The sequence below is a fragment of the Onychostoma macrolepis genome, chromosome 09 (genome assembly GCF_012432095.1).
Source record: "Onychostoma macrolepis isolate SWU-2019 chromosome 09, ASM1243209v1, whole genome shotgun sequence".
Classification (NCBI taxonomy): Eukaryota; Metazoa; Chordata; class Actinopteri; order Cypriniformes; family Cyprinidae; genus Onychostoma; species Onychostoma macrolepis.
The window spans coordinates 7,038,161-7,059,322 of NC_081163.1; the positions used below are offsets into that span (position 1 = coordinate 7,038,161).

At 36.0% G+C, this 21,162-nt stretch overlaps 1 protein-coding gene and 2 long non-coding RNA genes across 7 annotated transcripts; 1 reads left to right on the forward strand and 2 right to left on the reverse strand.

Moving 5' to 3' along the window:
- Positions 1–101: 101 nt before the first annotated feature.
- LOC131546460 (uncharacterized) lies at positions 102–14,358 on the reverse strand. Of its 2 annotated transcripts, none has more exons than XR_009272710.1 (3): positions 14,196–14,358; positions 5,124–5,267; positions 102–232 (listed from the first exon to the last, which is right to left on the reverse strand). It is a non-coding gene; the product is annotated as an uncharacterized LOC131546460 (long non-coding RNA). The 2 variants fall into 2 exon arrangements; XR_009272711.1 differs by lacking the exon at positions 102–232 and adding an exon at positions 1,202–1,336.
- Positions 1,300–19,692, forward strand: vil1 (villin 1). Of its 3 annotated transcripts, none has more exons than XM_058786030.1 (20): positions 1,300–1,398; positions 7,872–7,977; positions 8,071–8,145; positions 8,229–8,425; positions 9,094–9,202; positions 10,007–10,117; positions 10,250–10,452; positions 10,537–10,615; positions 11,512–11,610; positions 12,000–12,153; positions 13,004–13,104; positions 13,184–13,321; positions 13,512–13,670; positions 14,224–14,403; positions 14,509–14,654; positions 15,603–15,747; positions 15,835–16,023; positions 17,700–17,768; positions 17,951–18,124; positions 18,967–19,692. In XM_058786030.1, the coding sequence occupies exons 2-20, from the start codon at positions 7,900–7,902 to the stop codon at positions 19,078–19,080; spliced, it is 2,520 nt and encodes an 839-aa protein (XP_058642013.1). In that variant the 5' UTR covers positions 1,300–1,398; positions 7,872–7,899; the 3' UTR covers positions 19,081–19,692. The 3 variants fall into 3 exon arrangements, with proteins under 3 accessions (XP_058642013.1, XP_058642014.1, XP_058642015.1); XM_058786031.1 differs by lacking the exon at positions 1,300–1,398 and adding an exon at positions 5,077–5,157; XM_058786032.1 differs by lacking the exon at positions 1,300–1,398 and adding an exon at positions 7,558–7,668.
- Positions 15,662–21,113, reverse strand: LOC131546458 (uncharacterized). Of its 2 annotated transcripts, none has more exons than XR_009272709.1 (4): positions 20,700–21,113; positions 18,950–19,053; positions 18,033–18,095; positions 15,662–15,802 (listed from the first exon to the last, which is right to left on the reverse strand). It is a non-coding gene; the product is annotated as an uncharacterized LOC131546458 (long non-coding RNA). The 2 variants fall into 2 exon arrangements; XR_009272708.1 differs by lacking the exon at positions 20,700–21,113 and adding an exon at positions 20,483–20,684.
- Between the last annotated feature and the right edge of the window lie 49 nt (positions 21,114–21,162).

Sequence of the window (21,162 nt, forward strand, 5' to 3'; positions counted from 1 at the left end):
CACAAAGCCATTTTAAAGCTGTAAGTAATAGATATTTTTATTTCTATAATTTAGAAATTTGAAATAAAAACAAGGAAACTAAATGCAAATTGAATAAATGGATTTTATGTTTTTTTATATTGTAACATTTTTATATCGTGAAAGTCATTTTGAGTATGTACTTTCTTCAATGAAGGTACATTCCTTGGCTTCAGATTGGCTTCCAAGGTCCCATAATGTCATGTCTCATGATCTAAAAGGAAAAAAAAAAAGTTTTAGACAAAACCAACTAAATATTTAATGAGTACAATGCTTAGTTTTTGGCAAAAAATGGAATCATCAATAAGAAACACTGACATATAGTCCTTCAAATACCATTTTTATTCTTTCTTGTACAAAATAGTTGGATATCATAGGCAGTTATGAGTATATGGTTAAAAAAGGTGTAAAAACATCCACTAATGTTCAGTAAGATTTGTTTAAAGAAATTAATACTTTTTTCAGTGAGAATGGATTAAACCATTGACATTTAAAAATGTACAATGTTACAAGAATCCTGACAAAAACACATCATGGATACTAAGCAGCACAACCGTTTTTAACTGTGAAAATCATAATAAAAAAAAATGTTTCTTGAGCAGCAAATCAGCATATTAGAATAATTTCTGAAGGATCATGTGGCACTGAAGACTGGAATAATGATGCTGAAACTTCACTTGAATAAATCAAACATTTTAAAATATATTATTAAAAATATATTAAAATAATGCACAATAATATTATTTTATTATAAGAATTTAAATATTTTAATAATATTATTTTAATCAAACAGAAGCAGTCTTGGTGAGCATGAGAGACTTCTTGACTTCTTTCAAAAACATTAAAAACATATGCAGAACCTAAACTAAGACAGTAAGACAATACCAATATATATATATTTTAAAGTTTAAAAAGAAAAATGAATCCAATCCAACAGTTCCATGGGGCTGTAGACCTTTACATCTCCACTGCCCTCAAGAAAAGACAAGATGAAGGCATCTTTGTAGACATGATGTTATGCAATCATTTGGACCTGCTTTGATGCCTTTCTGCCTTGGTCTACCTGTAAAGTCAGCATTTTTTAGATTTGGCACAGAATGACTGAAGCCCAACCTCCACTGAGGCCTATTCACAAAAGCAGGTTCATGGAGCATGGTGTTAACGTGTGCCCTGGATTATGTAAGAGAATGGGTTGAGTTAGAACTGAAGCACTGGCGGCTCACTGCTTTCTCCCCAGGCGGCAGAGGCTGGTTAATGAGTTTGAGGAAGGAGAGGGGAGCGGCCACATTCTGGAGGCTGAAGTTCACCTAGAGACAGTCTGAAAGTGAAAAGATAGGAGAGGATCCTTACACTCTGTCAGAAACACGCTGTCTAACGAAGGTAGGAAACATTCCCTGGAAATGCATAGAATTGCTTTGAACTGTAAAAACTGTAATTTCAGAGACTTTTGATGGAGTTCAAATCATTTGATGTAAACTTCATGCATTATCTAATGCAAGAGCTTGTGCAACCCCTATTGTGGTGCCATTTTATGGTGGAATGTGTGTTGCAGGTTAAGTAAGTAAATTTGTGCTGTTTCCCATGCATCTTTCACAACGTCATTCACAAAGGCTCTACTGTTGTTTGCAAAAGGTCAAACAGAGCACAACAAACCGGGGTTACTGTAGTAGGCTAACAGTGAGCCACTGTACATCTCACTAATAATCACCAACCCACTTTTGATGGTCTGTTTAACTCTCAAAAGATCTGACCAGCTCAGTTGTGCCCGGGTGTTTCGTAAACTACTTAACTTGCCTCAAAAGATGGTCTGCATTGATACTATAGACTACTTGGATGCATAGAGGGAGTATGCTGAGGTTCACCAAGGGCGGCTTTAACTAGTTCACAACAGAGGAAACATTCAACATAACCTGCATTTATTTTCAAACCTTTTATCTACTTTTCAATGGCATACTCGATTCATTCGGTATTTATGCATGGACTTTGGACTTGTAGTAAGTTACACTACCGGTCAAAAGTTTGGGCACACCTACTCATTATTTTTTATCATACATTGTCCACATTTTATTATTATAGTAAAAAATATATATATCAAAAACTATAAAAACACAAACACAATTATGAAGCCAAAAATGTTAAACAGATCAAAACTATCTCTTATTGTATCTTTAAGTTACTACACTTTGATTGGATTCTCACCCAACTATGCTGGGTTGCTTTTTATGAACTTCATCCATTTAAAATGAACTTTTCATTTTGTACAGAACTTCATATATAGGTGAATTATATTTGCCCACAAAAATAAATTTAAGCATTTCAGCAGAAGACTCAAAAGAGTCAGGTGTTAACATTATGAGAAATATAAGTTCAGTCAAGTGTGTCCAGACTTTTGACCTGCATTAGTTGCATGTAATAACACAGAAGTGAAAGAGTTAACCAGTAATACATTCCAGTCCAGATTAGAGCTATTTTCACACTCTTTGAATTTAAGCTCAAACCAGGGTTATTTTGACTCAAGAAATATTTTCTGTTAGAAGAATTTAGCTTTTCAGAAAAGTCTATGACACAAAAGGTCTCTAGTTTATAAGGATAGTTCATTTAAAAATTTTAATCCTGCCATCATTTACTTTTTCTGGTTCACAATCATATAAGCTGATGTCTTCGCCATTATCTCATAGTTAGATATGACCTCAGGCTTTTGAGCCTCTCCTTCTCCTTAAGCGTATACAGGTGCATCTCAATAAATTAGAATGTCGTGGAAAAGTTCATTTATTTCAGTAATTCAACTCAAATTGTGAAACTCGTGTATTAAATAAATTCAATGCACACAGACTGAAGTAGTTTAAGTCTTTGGCTCTTTTAATTGTGATGATTCTGGCTCACATTTATCAAAAACCCACCAATTCACTATCTCAACAAATTAGAATACGGTGACATGCCAATCAGCTAATCAACTCAAAACACCTGCAAAGGTTTCCTGAGCCTTCAAAATGATCTCTCAGTTTGGTTCACTAGGCTACACAATCACGGGGAAGACTGCTGATCTGACAGTTGTCCCGAAGACAATCATTGACACCCTTCACAAGGAGGGTAAGCCACAAACATTCATTGCCAAAGAAGCTGGCTGTTCACAGAGTGCTGTATCCAAGCATGTTAACAGAGAGTTGAGTGGAAGGAAAAAGTGTGGAAGAAAAAGATGCACAACCAACCGAGAGAACCGCAGCCTTATAAGGATTGTCAAGCAAAATCGATTCAAGAATTTGGGTGAACTTCACAAGGAATGGACTGAGGCTGGGGTCAAGGCATCAAGAGCCACCACACACAGACGTGTCAAGGAATTTGGCTACAGTTGTCGTATTCCTCTTGTTAAGCCACTCCTGAACCACAGACAACGTCAGAGGTGTCTTACCTGGGCTAAGGAGAAGAAGAACTGGACTGTTGCCCAGTGGTCCAAAGTCCTCTTTTCAAATGAGAGCAAGTTTTGTATTTCATTTGGAAACCAAGGTCCTAGAGTCTGGAGGAAGGGTGGAGAAGCTCATAGCCCAAGTTGCTTGTAGTCCAGTGTTAAGTTTCCACAGTCTGTGATGATTTGGGGTGCAATGTCATCTGCTGGTGTTGGTCCATTGTGTTTTTTTTGAAAACCAAACCCACTGCACCCGTTTACCAAGAAATTTTGGAGCACTTCATGCTTCCTTCTGCTGACCAGCTTTTTAAAGATGCTGATTTCATTTTCCAGCAGGATTTGGCACCTGCCCACACTGCCAAAAGCACCAAAAGTTGGTTAAATGACCATGGTGTTGGTGTGCTTGACTGGCCAGCAAACTCACCAGACCTGAACCCCACAGAGAATCTATGGGGTATTGTCAAGAGGAAAATGAGAAACAAGAGACCAAAAAATGCAGATGAGCTGAAGGCCACTGTCAAAGAAACCTGGGCTTCCATACCACCTCAGCAGTGCCACAAACTGATCTCCTCCATGCCACGCCGAATTGAGGCAGTAATTAAAGCAAAAGGAGCCCCTACCAAGTATTCAGTACATATACAGTAAATGAACATACTTTCCAGAAGGACAACAATTCACTAAAAATGTTTTTTTTTATTGGTCTTATGAAGTATTCTAATTTGTTGAGATAGCATTGAATTTATTTAATACACGAGTTTCACAATTTGAGTTGAATTACTGAAATAAATGAACTTTTCCACGACATTCTAATTTATTGAGATGCACCTGTATTTGTTTCTGAGCAGATCAGATATGAGATAAAGTACGCAGAACCTAAGGGAATGTCTAACTTATGAATTACTAAAAATGTCTTATTCTTCCCAGAACACAATTCCTCCTGCACAAGTAAAGAAATACATACTGCACTTGGGAAATTTAGGAAATGTCTTCAGGTATAAGCAGAGCATCCTGCGTCCTGAAAAAAAGAAAAATCAGGAAAAATATACGGAATTGCATTGAATATCTAGGAATTTAAAATATATAAGGAAATAAAATAATATAAGGGAATTTTAAAAATAAATTTCAAAATTAAAGACAGACCAGAATTTTTTTTAAATAAATAAATAAAAATATACAACAATAAGGTAAAAGGTATGGAAAATATTTAGAAATGTATTTAAAAATTTTAATTTAAAGCCATTAAATGTCATACGGGTTGAAAATATCACAAAATCATGAAAGATCATGAAACTGCATATAATTTTTTCTTGTTATGGTCAATACATTTTTCAACAAATAAAATTTGGAACAGAAATTTAGTGGTCAGAAGGAGATATCAATGGTATCAATATTTCAAAACAACACAAAATGCAAAGGACAAGTATGTGCGACACCAGATGGGCTGGGGGTGGAGAGGTAAATAAACATATTTGTTTCGCTCTATTGCTCAGAGATATCTACTGGGGAGGGGGGCGAGATGAATGACTTATGCCTGTAACCACAGATATGACACACCTGTATGCATATCACCTGCTCTTGCCATATATGGCCCTGAATGAATGAACACAGAGAGAGATAAAAGTGCAAGGGTTGTAAAGTAGAGAGAGAGCGAGAGAGTGTTGCACAGTCTCCACCACCGTCTGTGAACCAGCAGCACCTTTACCTGGCTGCTTCCTTCTCGATTCCTCCGGTGGCAGGTGAGTTCCTCCTGAGTTACTCTCGCTCTTTCCATTGCAGAAAAAGACCTTTAACTTTGAAGATGCTCATTAAAGTGATCCATTAGCCAAAGAGACTGTAAAAGTTGATCCTGTAAAAGAAGAAAAAAGGAAAAACCAGTTGTAAATTTAGTACATAATACTAGCAATGCTTTTTATTTGAAATAGAATAATATTATTTAGCGTTTATGCCTAAATATTTAGCATGAATTAATCATTTTAATTAAACTTCTATCAGCAGTGGCAAGAACAACAGCTGAAATAATAAAAACGATAAAAAAGATATTAGAAATACGCTGGACAAAATCTTCCTGTCTCTTGTCTGAAATCTAACATGAAATATATTTCTTGAATCAATTAAGTGAATCATTTGAAGTGTTTGACAAAAATGGACAATACATAAATTTATACATTTCCAACTGTCTTTCTAGGTTAAATGTCATTTGCTTGATATTGTTGGTCTGGAAATATCTATTTGGTGTTTTAGCTTGTTTGCTGTTATTCATTTTGAAAGTTAATGCCACAAGAAGTCAATGTGTCGATTATATATACAAAAACATTTCTTTAATATAGTGGCTTTATATTTGAATAACTTGACAACATGCTATTTTTCTATATTACATTGTATATTATAAATATACATTGCATAATCTGATGTGCTCACATGCTTTGGTCTGAAACAGAAGGTTAGATTAGCCATGATGGACAGTTTACAGGAAGAATATTAATCAAGGTTATAGGGAAGGAGGTGGAGATGAGACATGTACACAGCGCTGTCAGGCCTGATCAAACACTGGGCAGTTACATAAAAACTCTGCACACTTTCCTGTTTGCTCGGACACACCACATCTAGTCATTCTGGAGGGCAGATAATTTGTGATATGTCATTGTTACTGTAACAGCAGAGTGGAGCCGTTAAGACGTTATTGCACTAACAACGTAACTTCTAGGATTTAGTTAGGAAATATGAACCTTTGCACAGGGCAGAGGGTTTGTGATTGGTGACTTAAGGGTTAGTGCAATCTGATCGATACAACCCCCTAATAAAACCCAACCATCCAATCAAACACGAGAGATTGAGTCATCCATATTATCACACCATATCAACATCTATGCTGCAAGGTACCAGGCAAACATAAAAAGATGTTGATAAGGAGGCTCATAAATTTGGGATATGCAAACAAAAAATGATCCTCTAGGGTGTGTGTAGATATATATAGGGTGTGTATATTGTATGCGTGTATATTATTTGTTGATAATGACCGGCTCGCTATACATGATCTGACATTTTGCTTCTTTGCTACTTGTAAATAAATTGATTTTAGTGAAATTAATTTGATGTGAGAAGAAAAAGACTGTTTTATAATGACTATCAAAACTGACACTGTAAGGATGAATACATGTCACATTGGCTGAAAGATGTCATTAGCATAACGTTCCATGTAAAAGCTATTATCAGATGCGATGAGTCCACGTGATTTGCTAGTAGCTTCCTGCTTCATTTGTTAAAAACAACACCACAAATAGATTATAGTAACCAAGCAATGGCAAGTTTCTTAAATCAGTGTAACCAGGATGTGGACGTGAGGACAGAGAGGATGTGGTTGGTACACCATTCCTCTCTACCCACATAGTTTGCAGCATATTTAAAGAGATGGGTGGTTTGAACACAACAAAGACAAAGCAAACGCAATATAATAAAATTTTTATAGTCCCCTGACTATCATAAACCATGTACAACTTCCTTTAGAACATAATGGTTAGTTACCTGAGCAAATGTAGAGTATATTAATATAATAAATAGTAAAAGTGGATCAGTAATGCAATAAAAGTTATGGTTAAATTATTTCATTAAATCTGTACTGATTAAATGTACCTAATCAAGTTAGTTCAGTGCAAAAATAAAAAGAAAAAAGAAAGAAAAGTTTTGTCTTTGTTTTCAGAAAAATACTTAAACATTCATTAAACAAGATGTTTATATAGAAAATAAGACCGACATGCTGGTTAAGCAAACAGTTATTTGTGGTTTGAACTATGTGCTCTGTGCAGTAGATAAAGTGAAGGATTGTGGGGCTTGATCACGCCCTGACATCTCAGCCACACTTAATGATAACTGCTGTGGATATGCAGGCGTAGTATTTTTACTACAGATTTGCAACAGATATCTGACATGAGGCTTTCACTTCCTTTCCCAGGGGTGGCTAACTAGCTTTCTTCCGTAAGAGTTCAAACTGTAGCTTTAGTGTCTGAGTTTACTAATGCATGAACTGAATTGCACAGACTCCTATTTAGGCCACACCCTCTTTTACCTTGAGGAAGCCAAACAGGAAAGAAATCATTAAACAGTATACTAAATCTTCCTGTTTATTCCAAGTCTAAGTACTGTATTATCAAATACGGCATGTTTAGGGGAAAAAAAAACTGCCTATAGGTTTAAGATGGCATGAAGGTGATGATGGAACATTAACTTGTACTATTTTTCCTTGTTATACGGTAAGGTCAGATGAAGGATAAGTGCAGATAAAAGAAAACAGGGTCCATAAACAGCTATAAAAACATTTATTTGCTCGTGGTTGTGAATAGTAAAGGAAAATTAGTAGCTGAGTTGTTCATACACAGGATATGTATGCTTTGTAGTTCTAAGAAAACAATCTGGATCTTTGAACTATCCAACCCTCTCTCTTTTTCTCTTCCAGGTATTTCCCTGAGACATAAGCTGGCACCATGCCACAGGATGTCAAGACCAGTGTTCCCAAAGTCCTCAACAAAACCACACCAGGACTTCAGATATGGAGAGTGGAGGTAATACTACTTTGTCAAATAAGTGCAGTCGACATTTGAGATACTGACATCTTTAGCAAATCACTAATCAATCTTTTTTAAATTATTGGTCAGAATATGGAGCTCATGCCCTGTCCACCTAATACATACGGTCACTTTTTTGAGGGAGACAGCTACATAACACTCTACGTAAGTATCAGCGCTTAGCGTCCTAATCAACTCATTTAAGCTGACAAAAACTAAGCGCTAAATAAAAACCTTCTCATTTTCAGACTCACAAGACCAGTAACAACTACACCTACGACATCCATTATTGGCTGGGAACAGCCACCTCCCAGGATGAGCAGGGAGCCGCAGCGATATACACCACGCAGATGGATGAACACCTAGGGGGCGCTGCTGTGCAGCACCGTGAGACCCAGGGCCACGAGAGCGCCACCTTCCAAGGATACTTCAAACAGGGCATCATGTAAGCCAACTCCTGACTGATGTTTAGGGTTACCTTGAATGAATCTAACCAACACACACACAAAAAAAAACCCTTTATTTTAAGGTGTCCTTGTTACACATATTACATATACTTACTATTGTAATAACACTTAATTATGCATAATTGCATGCAAGTAACCCTAAACCAAACACTAATTCTAACCCTAACCATATAGTAAGTACAATACATGTAGTTAATTAATATTACTCAGTACATAAATGTATAATTACACTAAGGACACCTTAAAATAAAGTGTAACAACAACAACAACAACAACATACATGTATATGTATGTATTTTATGTATAAAAAACATAATTTAAAATTTTTTACATTTTTCTTTTGAGGGTGAAATATGACCCTGACACTGATGACAGGAGTCATCCCATAGTTTATGATATAAATAACATTTTCAAGGGGAGTTCATAAACACTGCACATATTTTCCTATAATCATAATTTCCACCACTGAGCCTCTTTATTTTAAGATGCTGTGAGAAGCATATGACATTATAATGCTTCTCTTAGTCACAAAGATTAAAAAATGTGGAAGTTTACAAAGACTTCTTCATTTCATTTTACAAGTGGTAAACTTTGAGAGAGTAAAAGGGAGTTGCAATTGATAACAATGTTAATCTCTTTTTTCCAGATACAAAAAAGGTGGAGTCGCATCTGGGATGAAACAAGTGGAGACGAACACGTACAACATTCGCAGACTGCTGCATGTAAAGGGAAATAAGCATGTGGTTGCAGGAGAGGTAAGAATAGCCCCAGTAGCAACAGAGGAACTCAAAAACCCACTACAAAAAGACACGTGGTGTAAAAACCCCTGTGACATTTTACTACTCTTTTTTTCATGTGTCAACAACACAAAAATCAACTGCCCACAATAAGCTTTATTAAAAATCATCCAGCCCATGTTAATTTTAAACACATTTTAAGCTACTCCACATGCCATGCAGTTACTTTCTACTTAAACATCTAATACACATTTCAACTATGAGTAATGTGAGCTAACAATGAGTAATTGTATTTTTATTCACTAATGTTAACGATGATGAATAAATACTATAACAAATGAATCACTCATTGTTACTTAATGCATAAAAGCGATAGTTCATCAAAAAATGTAAATTCTGTCATCATTTACTCACCATCAAGTTGTTCCAAACCCATATGAATTCCTATCTTCTGCTCAACACTAAATAAGATATTTTATTAAGAATGTGGGTAACCAAACAGCTGGTGGTCCCCATTGGGGGAACAAAATATGGTATTATGAAAATATAATATTACTACTATAAGTCAATGGTGATCGTCAACTGTTTGGTTACCCCCATTCTTCAATATTGTCTTTCACATTCAACAGAAGAAAGAAACTCATACATGTTGAGTACAAGTTTGGTGAGTAAATGATACAATTTTCATTTTTTGATCAACTATGGTGTTGCCTTTAAAGACTATATGTGTCCTGTCCCAGGTTGATATGGACAGGCAGCTATAAGTAAGCAGATTTTCGCCCATAAAGTGTAAATAATGAGGTTCAATCCCTCTACGTTCAGGTGGAAATGAGCTGGAAGAGCTTTAATCAAGGTGACGTGTTCCTGCTGGACTTGGGGAGCCTGATCATTCAGTGGAATGGACCCAAAAGTAACCGAATGGAGAGGTTAAGGGTAAACAATTAGAATTGATTTGCAATGCAAAAATACCCCTATTCAGTGACGTAAACTATCACGTTCTTGATGCAGAGGGTGTATGTTACCACATCTGCACAGTAAGTTCACTAAAGACTTTTGTTTTCGTAGGGAATGAACCTGGCGAAGGACATTCGTGATCGAGAAAGGGGTGGTCGAGCACAAGTGACTGTAGTGGAAGGAGATGATGAGCACTCTTCAGAGGAAGCAATGAAACTGATGATTCAGACACTGGGGGAGAAAAAACAAATCAAAGATGCTATCCGAGATGAAATTGTGGATGAGAAACTCAAGACTGCCATTAAACTCTTTCAGTGAGTTCAATAGTTTAAACCACAAATTAAAACATGTGTTAAAAAGTATGTGCTCCAAATAAAACAACTATCTTCTGTGAAAAGTATTTCAGATGCTCAGGGTAACCTTGTAGTGCAGGAAGTGGCAGTAAAACCTCTCACACAAGACCTACTGAAAACTGAGGTATGACTAACCCTGACCGGCAACCCAAATTAAACACCACAGCATAAAGCAATTCTATATAAAGGCCATGATGATAGCTTATATGTAGTTAAATGTTTCCTTGATCGCAGCTGGGAGGGACATGTGATGAAATAGTTAAGGCTCATAAAATAGTTAACCCATGATAAGGGATAGTCAGAATCAGCATAATGTGTACGCCTACATAGCGGATGCCTGTCATGAAAAGACATAAGGAACACATGTGTCATGCTCATGACACAGTCTGACCTGGTCATGTCGTTGTGATGCAAATATGACAAAAAAAAAAAAGTCAAAGTCATTATGAAATGCTGTTGGCAAACCATTTTGTTTCTGTATTCGGACATAACGGACATAAGACAAAAAGGATGGTCGGTGTGAGAAATGTATCGCGAGACTTGATTTTATTAATCAGGAATTGATTGTGAAAAGTGAAAGTTAAAGCCAAGGATGGAGCTGAGAATATAGCTGGAGGAAATAGACCAACAAGAAATATAAGTTTGTGGCTTTTACTGCAAATAAAGTTGTTTCAGATATATTTTGACAGAAGATAATGAAAGAAATAATAACATGCCTCAATGAATTGTGCACCAAGACCAAGAATATACATTTAAATTGTAAACAGAATAAAAATCTTGTCTTGAAAATGACAAAATGTTGACTTGAAATGGAGAAGTGGAACAAAAAGGCATCCAGAAAGGAAACAAGCAAGTTGCATGATGAATGGCTATTCAAATGCTAAACGAGTGTGTAATCCTCATTGTAATATACAAGATGCATGGCTCTCAAAAACAAAAAGTTCGACACTTTTGCACGAACATTGAAAAAACACTTTAAATGTGCAAAGTATGCCAATTGACATCTGATACCTGTGACAGGACTGCTATCTGCTGGATCAAGGTGGAATAAAGATCTTTGTCTGGAAGGGCAAAAAGGCATCAAAAACTGAGAGAGCAGAATCTCTGAAGAAAGCAGAGGTGAGTCTTACACCAATGCAGCACTAATCAAAATATGCTTTTCACAAGGGGTAACTCATTCACCAATTGCGTATATGCAAGTATTTGTGCATAAAACCTGTGTGAAATTGATCTTAATTGATCCTACAAGACCTTAAAAGTCAAATCTTTAAGTTACTATTTCGGAGCAAAACAAAAAAAAAAGATCTGGCATAGATTCTGGATTTCCCAAAAAAAATTAAATAAATAGCGTCAGACCCATTTCTGTGACATAAGAACATTTGTATACAATTACGGCCCAATAATTCTAAACTCGGCATAGTATATTGCACTAAATGTTAATGCAATCATATATCAAATTCTTGCTAAAGCAACACTTCATCATCTCACTTCATGTTTTATTGTTCTAGGCCTACATAAAGGCAAAAGCATATCCTACATCCACCTACGTAGAGACAGTAAGCGAAGGAGCAGAATCATCAGTGTTCAAACAGCTCTTCCAGAAGTGGACGGAAAAGGGACAGACAGCTGGATTGGGCACCACTCACAGTCCAGGGAAAATAGGTGAACATGGCTTACTAATGTAAAGAAAGCATTATAAAATAAATACATCCTAATTTATATAATTGAACAGTGGCAGTGACAGTCTAAAAATGCCATGCAAGTGAATCACTTCTTGAATCAGTTCCTTTAACATGAACCTTTCAAACAAAATGGTTCACTATATCAGAGAGAGGACCATTTAAAAAGAAAGCATTTGATTATTCATCTTGTACTATTGTACATTTTTACATTAATATTTCATTATACATTATTACATTATTATTGATAGTGTATTATTGTACACTGCATACACAATACTGCTATGTAGCCTATTTTTTTACGAAAAGTAGTTTGTTCAGAAAAAGAGTCATAGTTAAACATTTTATTTTACTTGAAATAAATAAACTGAAAATAAAATAAAGCTAATTTATAAAATAATAATAATACAGAATAATATAATGTAAAATAACTTAATTTCAGCTTGTTGTCAAAGCAACATCACTAAAATAACACTAAAACTAAAGTAAACATTTTTAAAAAATAAAATAAAATATGACTAATACTTTAATATTAAAACAAAAAATCTAAAAATATATTGATAATCTGATTGAAACTAAGATGAAAAAGTGATTTTGAATATTTTCACACCACTGAAAAATGTTAGTTGCATCGCTATTTCAGTTGGCACTGCTCAAATGACCAATACTATGCAGACAATCATGTATGTATAAGAATACGGCAGTGTTCATTCAGGTTTGCTCTGTGTACACTGGTAGACAATTTAAAAAATAGCATACAAAAAACAAGAACGCATCGTATATGAGAACCCATGATTCTGACTCTACTATGTTATGATTTCTGCTTTCTGTAGCCAAGGTTGAGCAAGTCAAGTTCGACGCCACCTCAATGCATGCTAGACCTGACTTGGCTGCACAGCAGAAAATGGTGGATGATGGGACAGGCGAAGCCGAGGTCAGTGAAATGACCTTTCATTGCCTTTCATTCATCTCAGTGAAACAGAACTCATTACATGAATTTGTTCATCTCTCAGGTTTGGAGGATAGAGGACAATGAGCTCGTCGCTGTGGAGAGGAAGTGGCTCGGCCACTTCTACGGTGGGGACTGTTACCTCATTCTCTACAAATATGAAGTCAACAGAAAACTACACTACATGCTGTACATGTGGCAAGTAAGTGTCTCTTCTGTCCTTATTTAATCGTTTTAATTGAATCCCGTACAAAGAAGATTTTTTATGTTTTTGAAAGAAGTCTTGCTCACCAAGGCTGCATTCAAATTGGAATTCAATTTCAATTTAAAGTCAGGAATTTAGAATTTTAAAGGCATTCTCAGTTCAATCCTGAATGTTGATGGCATTTTAGGGCCGCCATGCAAGCATAGTGGAGGTGACAGCTTCTGCATATCAGGCTGTGATCCTGGACCAGAAGTACAACGGAGAACCAGTACAGGTCCGCGTTCCCATGGGAAAGGAGCCTATGCACCTAATGGCCATTTTTAAGGGCAAAATGGTTGTTTATGAGGTAAGTTTGTCAGCCTGTTCCTCTCTCTAGAATCAGCACTTGGACATGTCTTCTGCTGAAACAATGGAAACCGAAAACACCAAATCACTTCCTGTTTTAAAAATGACATTGTTTCTGTTCTTTAAAAAACTACTAGAAAAAACTTCAACAGCTTGCTACTTGGGCAGTACTTTCAAAAGTACAGCTTTGTCCCCAGTCACTTCAAAAAGGGTGCTTATTAGGAGCATAAAATACTAATATGCACCTTTTAAGGGCAGTTAAGATACAAAGGTGTACTTTTGATGGTACTGCTTTAGATTTTTTTTGCTATAAACATACCTTCATCTGTCCAGGTTTAATTTGCAAGGACAATTAAAGTAAGCTACTCGTAGCCTGGCAAGAAAAGCATGCAATGTGTGGCCCCTTGAAAACATTTGAGGCGGGGCTGTCAAATTGGGGCAGTAGGAGTGTTCTGGAAACAATTGTGTACGGTGCCGCTAGTGATGAGAAATGACACACTTTAAGCCTTGCAGTGCATGCATTCACCTCTTCACTGGTTGTGATTGACTAACAGGAAGGAAGTTCCAGAGAAGGCTCCTCCCATTCTCAACCATCAGTAAGACTGTTTCACATCCATGGAACAAATGAGTTCAACACACGTGCTGTTGAGGTGCCTCCGCGCTCATCCTCTCTGAACTCCAACGATGTGTTTGTGCTCAGCACGGATAAGTGCTGCTACCTGTGGTACGGCAAGGTTGGTAGTTTCAAATGCTGAGAATATCTGGCATATTTCATAAGATGTTTATGCATATTTCTTACCCGTCTGTCCTACATACTTGCCTTAAATATTACTATGCAGGGCTGCAGTGGAGATGAGAGAGAGATGGCCAAAACGCTGGCTGACATCATCTCCAAGAGGGAGAAGAATGTTATTGCAGAGGGTCAAGAACCAGCTGACTTCTGGGTAAACCTTGGTGGAAAGTCGCAGTATGCCAGCAGCAAAAGGTACAGTAACATTTGCACATTGTACATGGTAAAAGAAAAAATTATCTGCTCGGCTCTTGTCCAAGTCCTACTGAAAGAGATATGTTGTGAAATATTATTATAAAGTAAAATAACTGGTTTCTAATATATTTTAAATTGTAATTACTTTCTGTGATTTCTAAGCTGATTTTTTTTATTTATTTTTACTCCAGTCTTCATTCAGTGTCACATTGCTTTTATAGTTCAAATTTACAATCATATGAATTATAATTTCAATTAATTTTTAATTCCACTTTCTTCCATTCAAATTGGAATTCTGCATCTTTTAGTTTAAATTCAATTCAAAGTCAGGAATTTAAAAGGCATTCTCAGCTGCCTTTTTGTCTACACAGGGCAGCTACATTCTAAGTCTGCATCTTAACTGAAATGGAACCTTATAAATTAGTGTTTTGAAATGCTGTAAATACTGTAGATAACGAATCAAAAATACTATTCATTTTCTCCATAGGGAAACTGATTTTTAATGATAACTTCAAAAACAGACCTGTTTTTAATTGATGGTATATGCCTTTTAAGTTTTTTTTAAAACAATTGTGTTTATCATTGTAATTCTTGGTAAAAACAACCCATGATGCTGTGAAGAAAATTCCACCAATCAGAGAGTCGCGGTGAGCAAATCTTGTGGGTTTGGCTCATGGCTTATAATAAAAAATGGAATGGCTTAAAAGTAAATGGAAAAAATACTTCTGGAACCAACATCGCAGAAAACATGGGTGGTAACTGTTGCACTCTATAGCGCTCCTCAAATGAAGAACACAGGAGAGTGATATAAATAATTGATTTCAATAGGGTTTAGCATTGGAGAATGCATTTTGGCATTGCTTTCTTTGCAAATGATATATGCAATGCTGCCTACATAGACAGTTCACAAGTTTTAGGACACAGCTTATACATTTCTTCTTTTCTCAGACTTCAGGATGAGAGCAGCAATATCACGCCCCGTTTGTTTGAGTGCTCCAACCAGACGGGTCGTTTTATAGCGACAGAGATTACAAACTTTAACCAAGATGACTTGGATGAGGAGGACGTGATGTTGCTGGACATCTGGGATCAGGTGAACGTCGGCATGATTTTCTCTCTTCACAATTGTTCATATCCTTTCCAGACCACTAGAAATCACATCACAAATATGTTCTGTCAGGTATACCTGTGGATCGGCAAAGGTGCCAATGACAAGGAGAAGCATGAGGCAGTGGTTACAGCACAGGAATATCTGAAGTCCCATCCTGCAGGGCGTGATCTGGATACACCTATCCTAGTGGTGAAGCAAGGGTTTGAGCCGCCCACTTTTACAGGCTGGTTTTACGCCTGGGACCCACAAAAGTGGAGTGTAAGTACAAACCCGATTCCAAAAAAGTTGGGACACTGTACAAATTGTGAATAAAAACAGAATGCAATGATGTGGAAGTTTCAAATTTCAATATTTTATTCAGAATACAACATAGATGACATATCAAATGTTTAAAGTGAGAAAAATGTATCATTTTAAGGGAAAAATAAGTTGATTTTAAATTTCATGGCATCAACACATCTCAAAAAAGTTGGGACAAGGCCATGTTTACCACTGTGTAGCATCCCCTCTTCTTTTTATAACAGTCTGCAAATGTCTGGGGACTGAGGAGACAAGTTGCTCAAGTTTAGGAATAGGAATGTTGTCCCATTCTTGTCTAATACAGGCTTCTAGTTGCTCAACTGTCTTAGGTCTTCTTTGTCGCATCTTCCGCTTTATGATGCACCAAATGTTTTCTATGGGTGAAAGATCTGGACTGCAGGCTGGCCATTTCAGTACCCGGATTCCTTCTACGCAGCCATGATGTTGTAATTGATGCAGTATGTGGTCTGGCATTGTCATGTTGGAAAATACAAGGTCTTCCCTGAAAGAGACGACATCTGGATGGGAGCATATGTTGTTCTAGAACTTGGATATACCTTTCAGCATTGATGGTGCCTTTTCAGATGTGTATGCTGCCCATGCCACACGCACTCATGCAACCCCATACCATCAGAGATGCAGGCTTCTGAACTGAGCGCTGATAACAATTTGGGTTGTCCTTGTCCTCTTTACTCCGGATGACATGGCGTCCCAGTTTTTCAAAAAGAACTTCAAATTTTGATTCGTCTGACCACAGAACAGTTTTCCACTTTGCTACAGTCCATTTTAAATGAGCCTTGGCCCAGAGAAAACGGCTGCGCTTCTGGATCATGTTTAGATATGGCTTCTTTTTTGACCTATATAGTTTTAGCCGGCAACGGCGAATGGCACGGTGGATTGTGTTCACCGACAATGTTTTCTGGAAGTATTCCTGAGCCCATGTTGTGATTTCCATTACAGTAGCATTCCTGTATGTGATGCAGTGCCGTCTAAGGGCCCGAAGATCACAGGCATCCAGTATGGTTTTCCGGCCTTGACCCTTACACACATTGTTCCAGATTCTCTGAATCTTTGGATGATATTATGCACTGTAGATGATGATAACTTCAAACTCTTTGCAATTTTTCTCTGAGAAACTCCTTTCTGATATTGCTCCACTATTTTTCGCTGCAGCACTGGGGGAATTGGTGATCCTCTTCCCATCTTGACTTCTGAGAGATACTGCCACTCTGAGAGGCTCTTTTTATACCCAATCATGTTGCCAATTGACCTAATAAGTTGCAAATTGGTCCTCCAGCTGTTCCTTATATGTACATTTAACTTTTCCGGCCTCTTATTGCTACCTGTCCCAACTTTTTTGGAATGTGTAGCTCTCATGAAATCCAAAATGAGCCAATATCTGGCATGACATTTCAAAATGTCTCACTTTCAACATTTGATATGTTATCTATATTCTATTGTGAATAAAATATAAGTTTCTGAGATTTGTAAATTATTGCATTCCTTTTTTTATTCACAATTTGTACAGTGTCCCAACTTTTTTGGAATGGGGTTTGTAGATGACGTGTTTCGGCATGACAATTTACTTCACAAGTGTACAGTATAGTCAATGAATTTTTTTTTTTCTCTTTTAGGGTGGGAAATCCTACGACCAGCTTAAAGCAGAACTTGGCACTGCGACTGATCTCATCGCAATTACTGTGGTAGGTTATTCATTCTTCAAATGGTAGCATTTCACTAGCAATGTCAAGGTCATGGGTTCAGTTACTTAGGGGATGCATGAACTGATCAAATGTACAGTACAACTTGAATGCTTTTTGTGCAAAAATGCACAAATATACAGTAGCAAGTGAAAGTGAAAAATGGTTTAACACCTTGTGCACAGGATCTGACCAAACCAACCTCAAACCAAACCAACTCAAGTAACTCAACTCAAGGGGTTAACTCAACTCAAGGGGGTAACTTACCCCGGGCTGTCACAGAAACCTTCCCTCCAGAGGAGCTGTTGAACGTTCAGACAGAAGACCTGCCTAATGGAGTCGACCCCACAAGAAAAGAGGTAAGCTCTTGATCTACAGACATCTTTCTTACACAAATCTCACATACACAATTCCATAATGCAATGAAACATTTTATTTTGAAATTACATAGTACATTTGATTTAAATTACTAAATAAAGTCTATATATATATTTTATATATTATTAGTTATATATTATATGTTATATATTATTATATATATTAGTATATATTTATAATACAGAATTTATTAAAAAATCAATTTATATTTTCATTTATATTTGTTGTGTGTGTGTATATATATATATATATATATATATATATATACACACAGTGGTGTGAAAAAGCTTTTGCCCCCTTCCTGGAATTTTTTTTTTTTTTTTGCATATTACATATACATATGCATATACATTTGTCACACTTGAATGATTCAGATCATCAAACTAATTTTAATATTACACAAAGAGTAAATACAAAATGCAGTTTTAAAATAATGATTTCATTTATAAAGGAAAAAAGCTGTCCAAACCTGCCTGGCCCTATGTGAAAAAGTAATTGCCCCCTAAATCTAATAACAGGTTGTGCCAACCTTTGCAGCAACAACTGCAATCAAGTGGTCATTATTAATGATGATGAATGCAACAAATCCTATTCTCATTTTACTTGTTATTATTATTATTATCATCAATATTAATTATACATTATGTTAGTATATGCCTTCAAATTTTCTGATTTAAATAAATTGTAATATCACAATAAAAAAAAAAAATTATAGCACACTTTAATTTTCTTTCTTTGATTTTCGAGTGAAATGTGACCTGAACATGTTTTTGTGATATTCATCCATTGATAAAACTAACACATACCTCTATCATCTATGCAGGACTATCTCTCAAACGACGACTTTAACCTGATCATGGGGATCTCTCGGATTGATTTCTATTCTCTGCCATCCTGGAAGCAGCTGAACCTGAAGAAAGAAAAGGGCCTGTTTTAGGATGGGCACAAATACATTCCTGTTCTGCGAAACAGACTTCCTCTCATGCTAAACTGTATGAATGCTAGTGGTGCGACGCAAAAACAGTACACTACAGTGAAGATCATTTCCTTTTAGAGTTTTTAGATTTACGTTTACATGTTTAATTACTTTATTTAAATGTGTTGTTTCGCACATGCAAATTGATTTATTTGAAATTGCCAAATGTCATAAAAGCAGAATTAATTACTTTAAGAGTATAATTTTTTTAACAGAAAATATGGATGAAACGGGAAAATTAAGTTTGCAGATCTGTCTTTTTTACACAGGGGTTTGTATTAAAGCTGCATGGTAAACTTCCAATGTAATCTTTCCTTAATTCATCCTTCAAGCACTGAATAAAAGCTGCTTTACACTTAAGTGGCATAAGCACTACAATAAATTTTAATATATTTCAAGAAAGATAAAAGTTTTATGTGAGGTTAATCATGTATACTGAGTATTAATTATAAAAGACACTTGGAGACTTCTGTAGGCTATACTGTCTAATGTGTAATTTCAATTGGTATTAATCATTTACTGCATACAAGAGGCACACCACCTGTCTAATGGAAAAGTCAATAAACAGGAAAAGGCTCATTGTAATGGAAAATCTTTTGTTGCCTCTTTGCTAATGCAAATATTACACATTAACTTATGCACAAATTCAATATGGTATAACTTTTTTTTTTTTTTTTTGGCCCTAAGCAAAGCATTTGCATCTCAATCTAACAAAACAGCACTTGTTACAGTTACTTTTTACAAAAACAGTTTTCATTTTAAAACAGAATAGAGGTCAAAGTTTGAGAATGATAGTCAAATAAGGGCAGCCTACTAGTTACTTGGGAACACTATCGAATGTTCAAGTCATGTGTACCACCATCCTAGCTGGGAGGAGAAAATGCCTTTTAAACCAATCTAGGCTAGTTTGCTCACTTTGATGGTCTCCAAAATGTCTCTAAAAGCACCAAACCAGACCAGCCTGCCTAGGAGACCAACAAACCAGTTTAGGCTTGTTTAAACTGATCTTTCAGCAGAGATAGTAGTTTGCAAAGAAAAAAAAAAAAGTTTAATCTGGGACATTAACTTCCTGTTTCATTCAGGATTGTTTATAAAGTCGCTAAACCTGGCCTCCAAACCTACCTTTTAGCCTTTGAATGATTTTTAACATTTCTTCTTGTTTTTAACCTGTAGCACTTTAGGATTCTGTGTGAATATAAAGTGCGTTATAAATAAAATGATTATTATTATTATTATTACATGACAAACTTGAAAAGCCTTTGAAAAACAGACTGTCAGTTTTAACAGGTAGAAATACCTCAGACACAAGTACAGTCTAATATATGGAATATAAATAGCTACATTCGTGAGAAACTGTTAATACCAATCTTGAGGTGGTTGTAATGGCTGCAGCAACTTTAGATGGCGTTCATGAGGTAAGGAAAGAGTAGTTTCCTGTTTTGTGGTGTCCTGTGTGTTTGGTGTAGGCTGTTATTGTCTTAATTCGTTGGTTTTTCTATTTGGAGGTGTTATAGTTGTTTATACGTTTTCGAAGTATATAGTAATTTCATAAACAGTTCATGAAGTTCGGATGAAATCACCTTCACCTCAGCAGCACGCACAAATAGAATAGGTCACTAGCGCCATCTTATGCCTTCAGTATCTAGTTCACTAAAACGTTTTTGTTATCTGTATTTTAAACAGAAAAAAAAAGAAAGAAAGAAAAAAAAGTTTCTTATGCTTGTTAAAAAGTCTTTGTCTTTTGTTTGTACGTTTGGAGTTTCCATTAAAAAACTGATTCCTGTGGCAAATTTGCACATGTGACAAATCTCAAACAGGTAGCCTACTCTTAGTTGGCTAATTAATTGTTTCTCATAAAGGCTTAGCACTTGCAGCGAATTTACGTCACATACATGAAAACACATTAAAAAAGACAGAAATGTGAATAGTATTTTATATGAGTATGTATTTTATTTTATTTTAAATTTTAATAATTTAATAATAGTTTTGTTTGGGGAGCAAGTGCCTTTTTTAAAAAAAGTTTTAATGTGTTTTAATCCCCTT

Bases quoted from the DNA above. Each gene is read 5' to 3' on its own strand.
- vil1 (XM_058786030.1), top strand. From the start codon at position 7,900: ATGCCACAGGATGTCAAGACCAGTGTTCCCAAAGTCCTCAACAAAACC. The intron at 9,203-10,006 runs GTAAGAATAGCC...CTCTACGTTCAG, and splicing joins AGCATGTGGTTGCAGGAGAG to GTGGAAATGAGCTGGAAGAG. The intron at 16,024-17,699 runs GTAAGTACAAAC...TTTCTCTTTTAG, and splicing joins GGGACCCACAAAAGTGGAGT to GGTGGGAAATCCTACGACCA.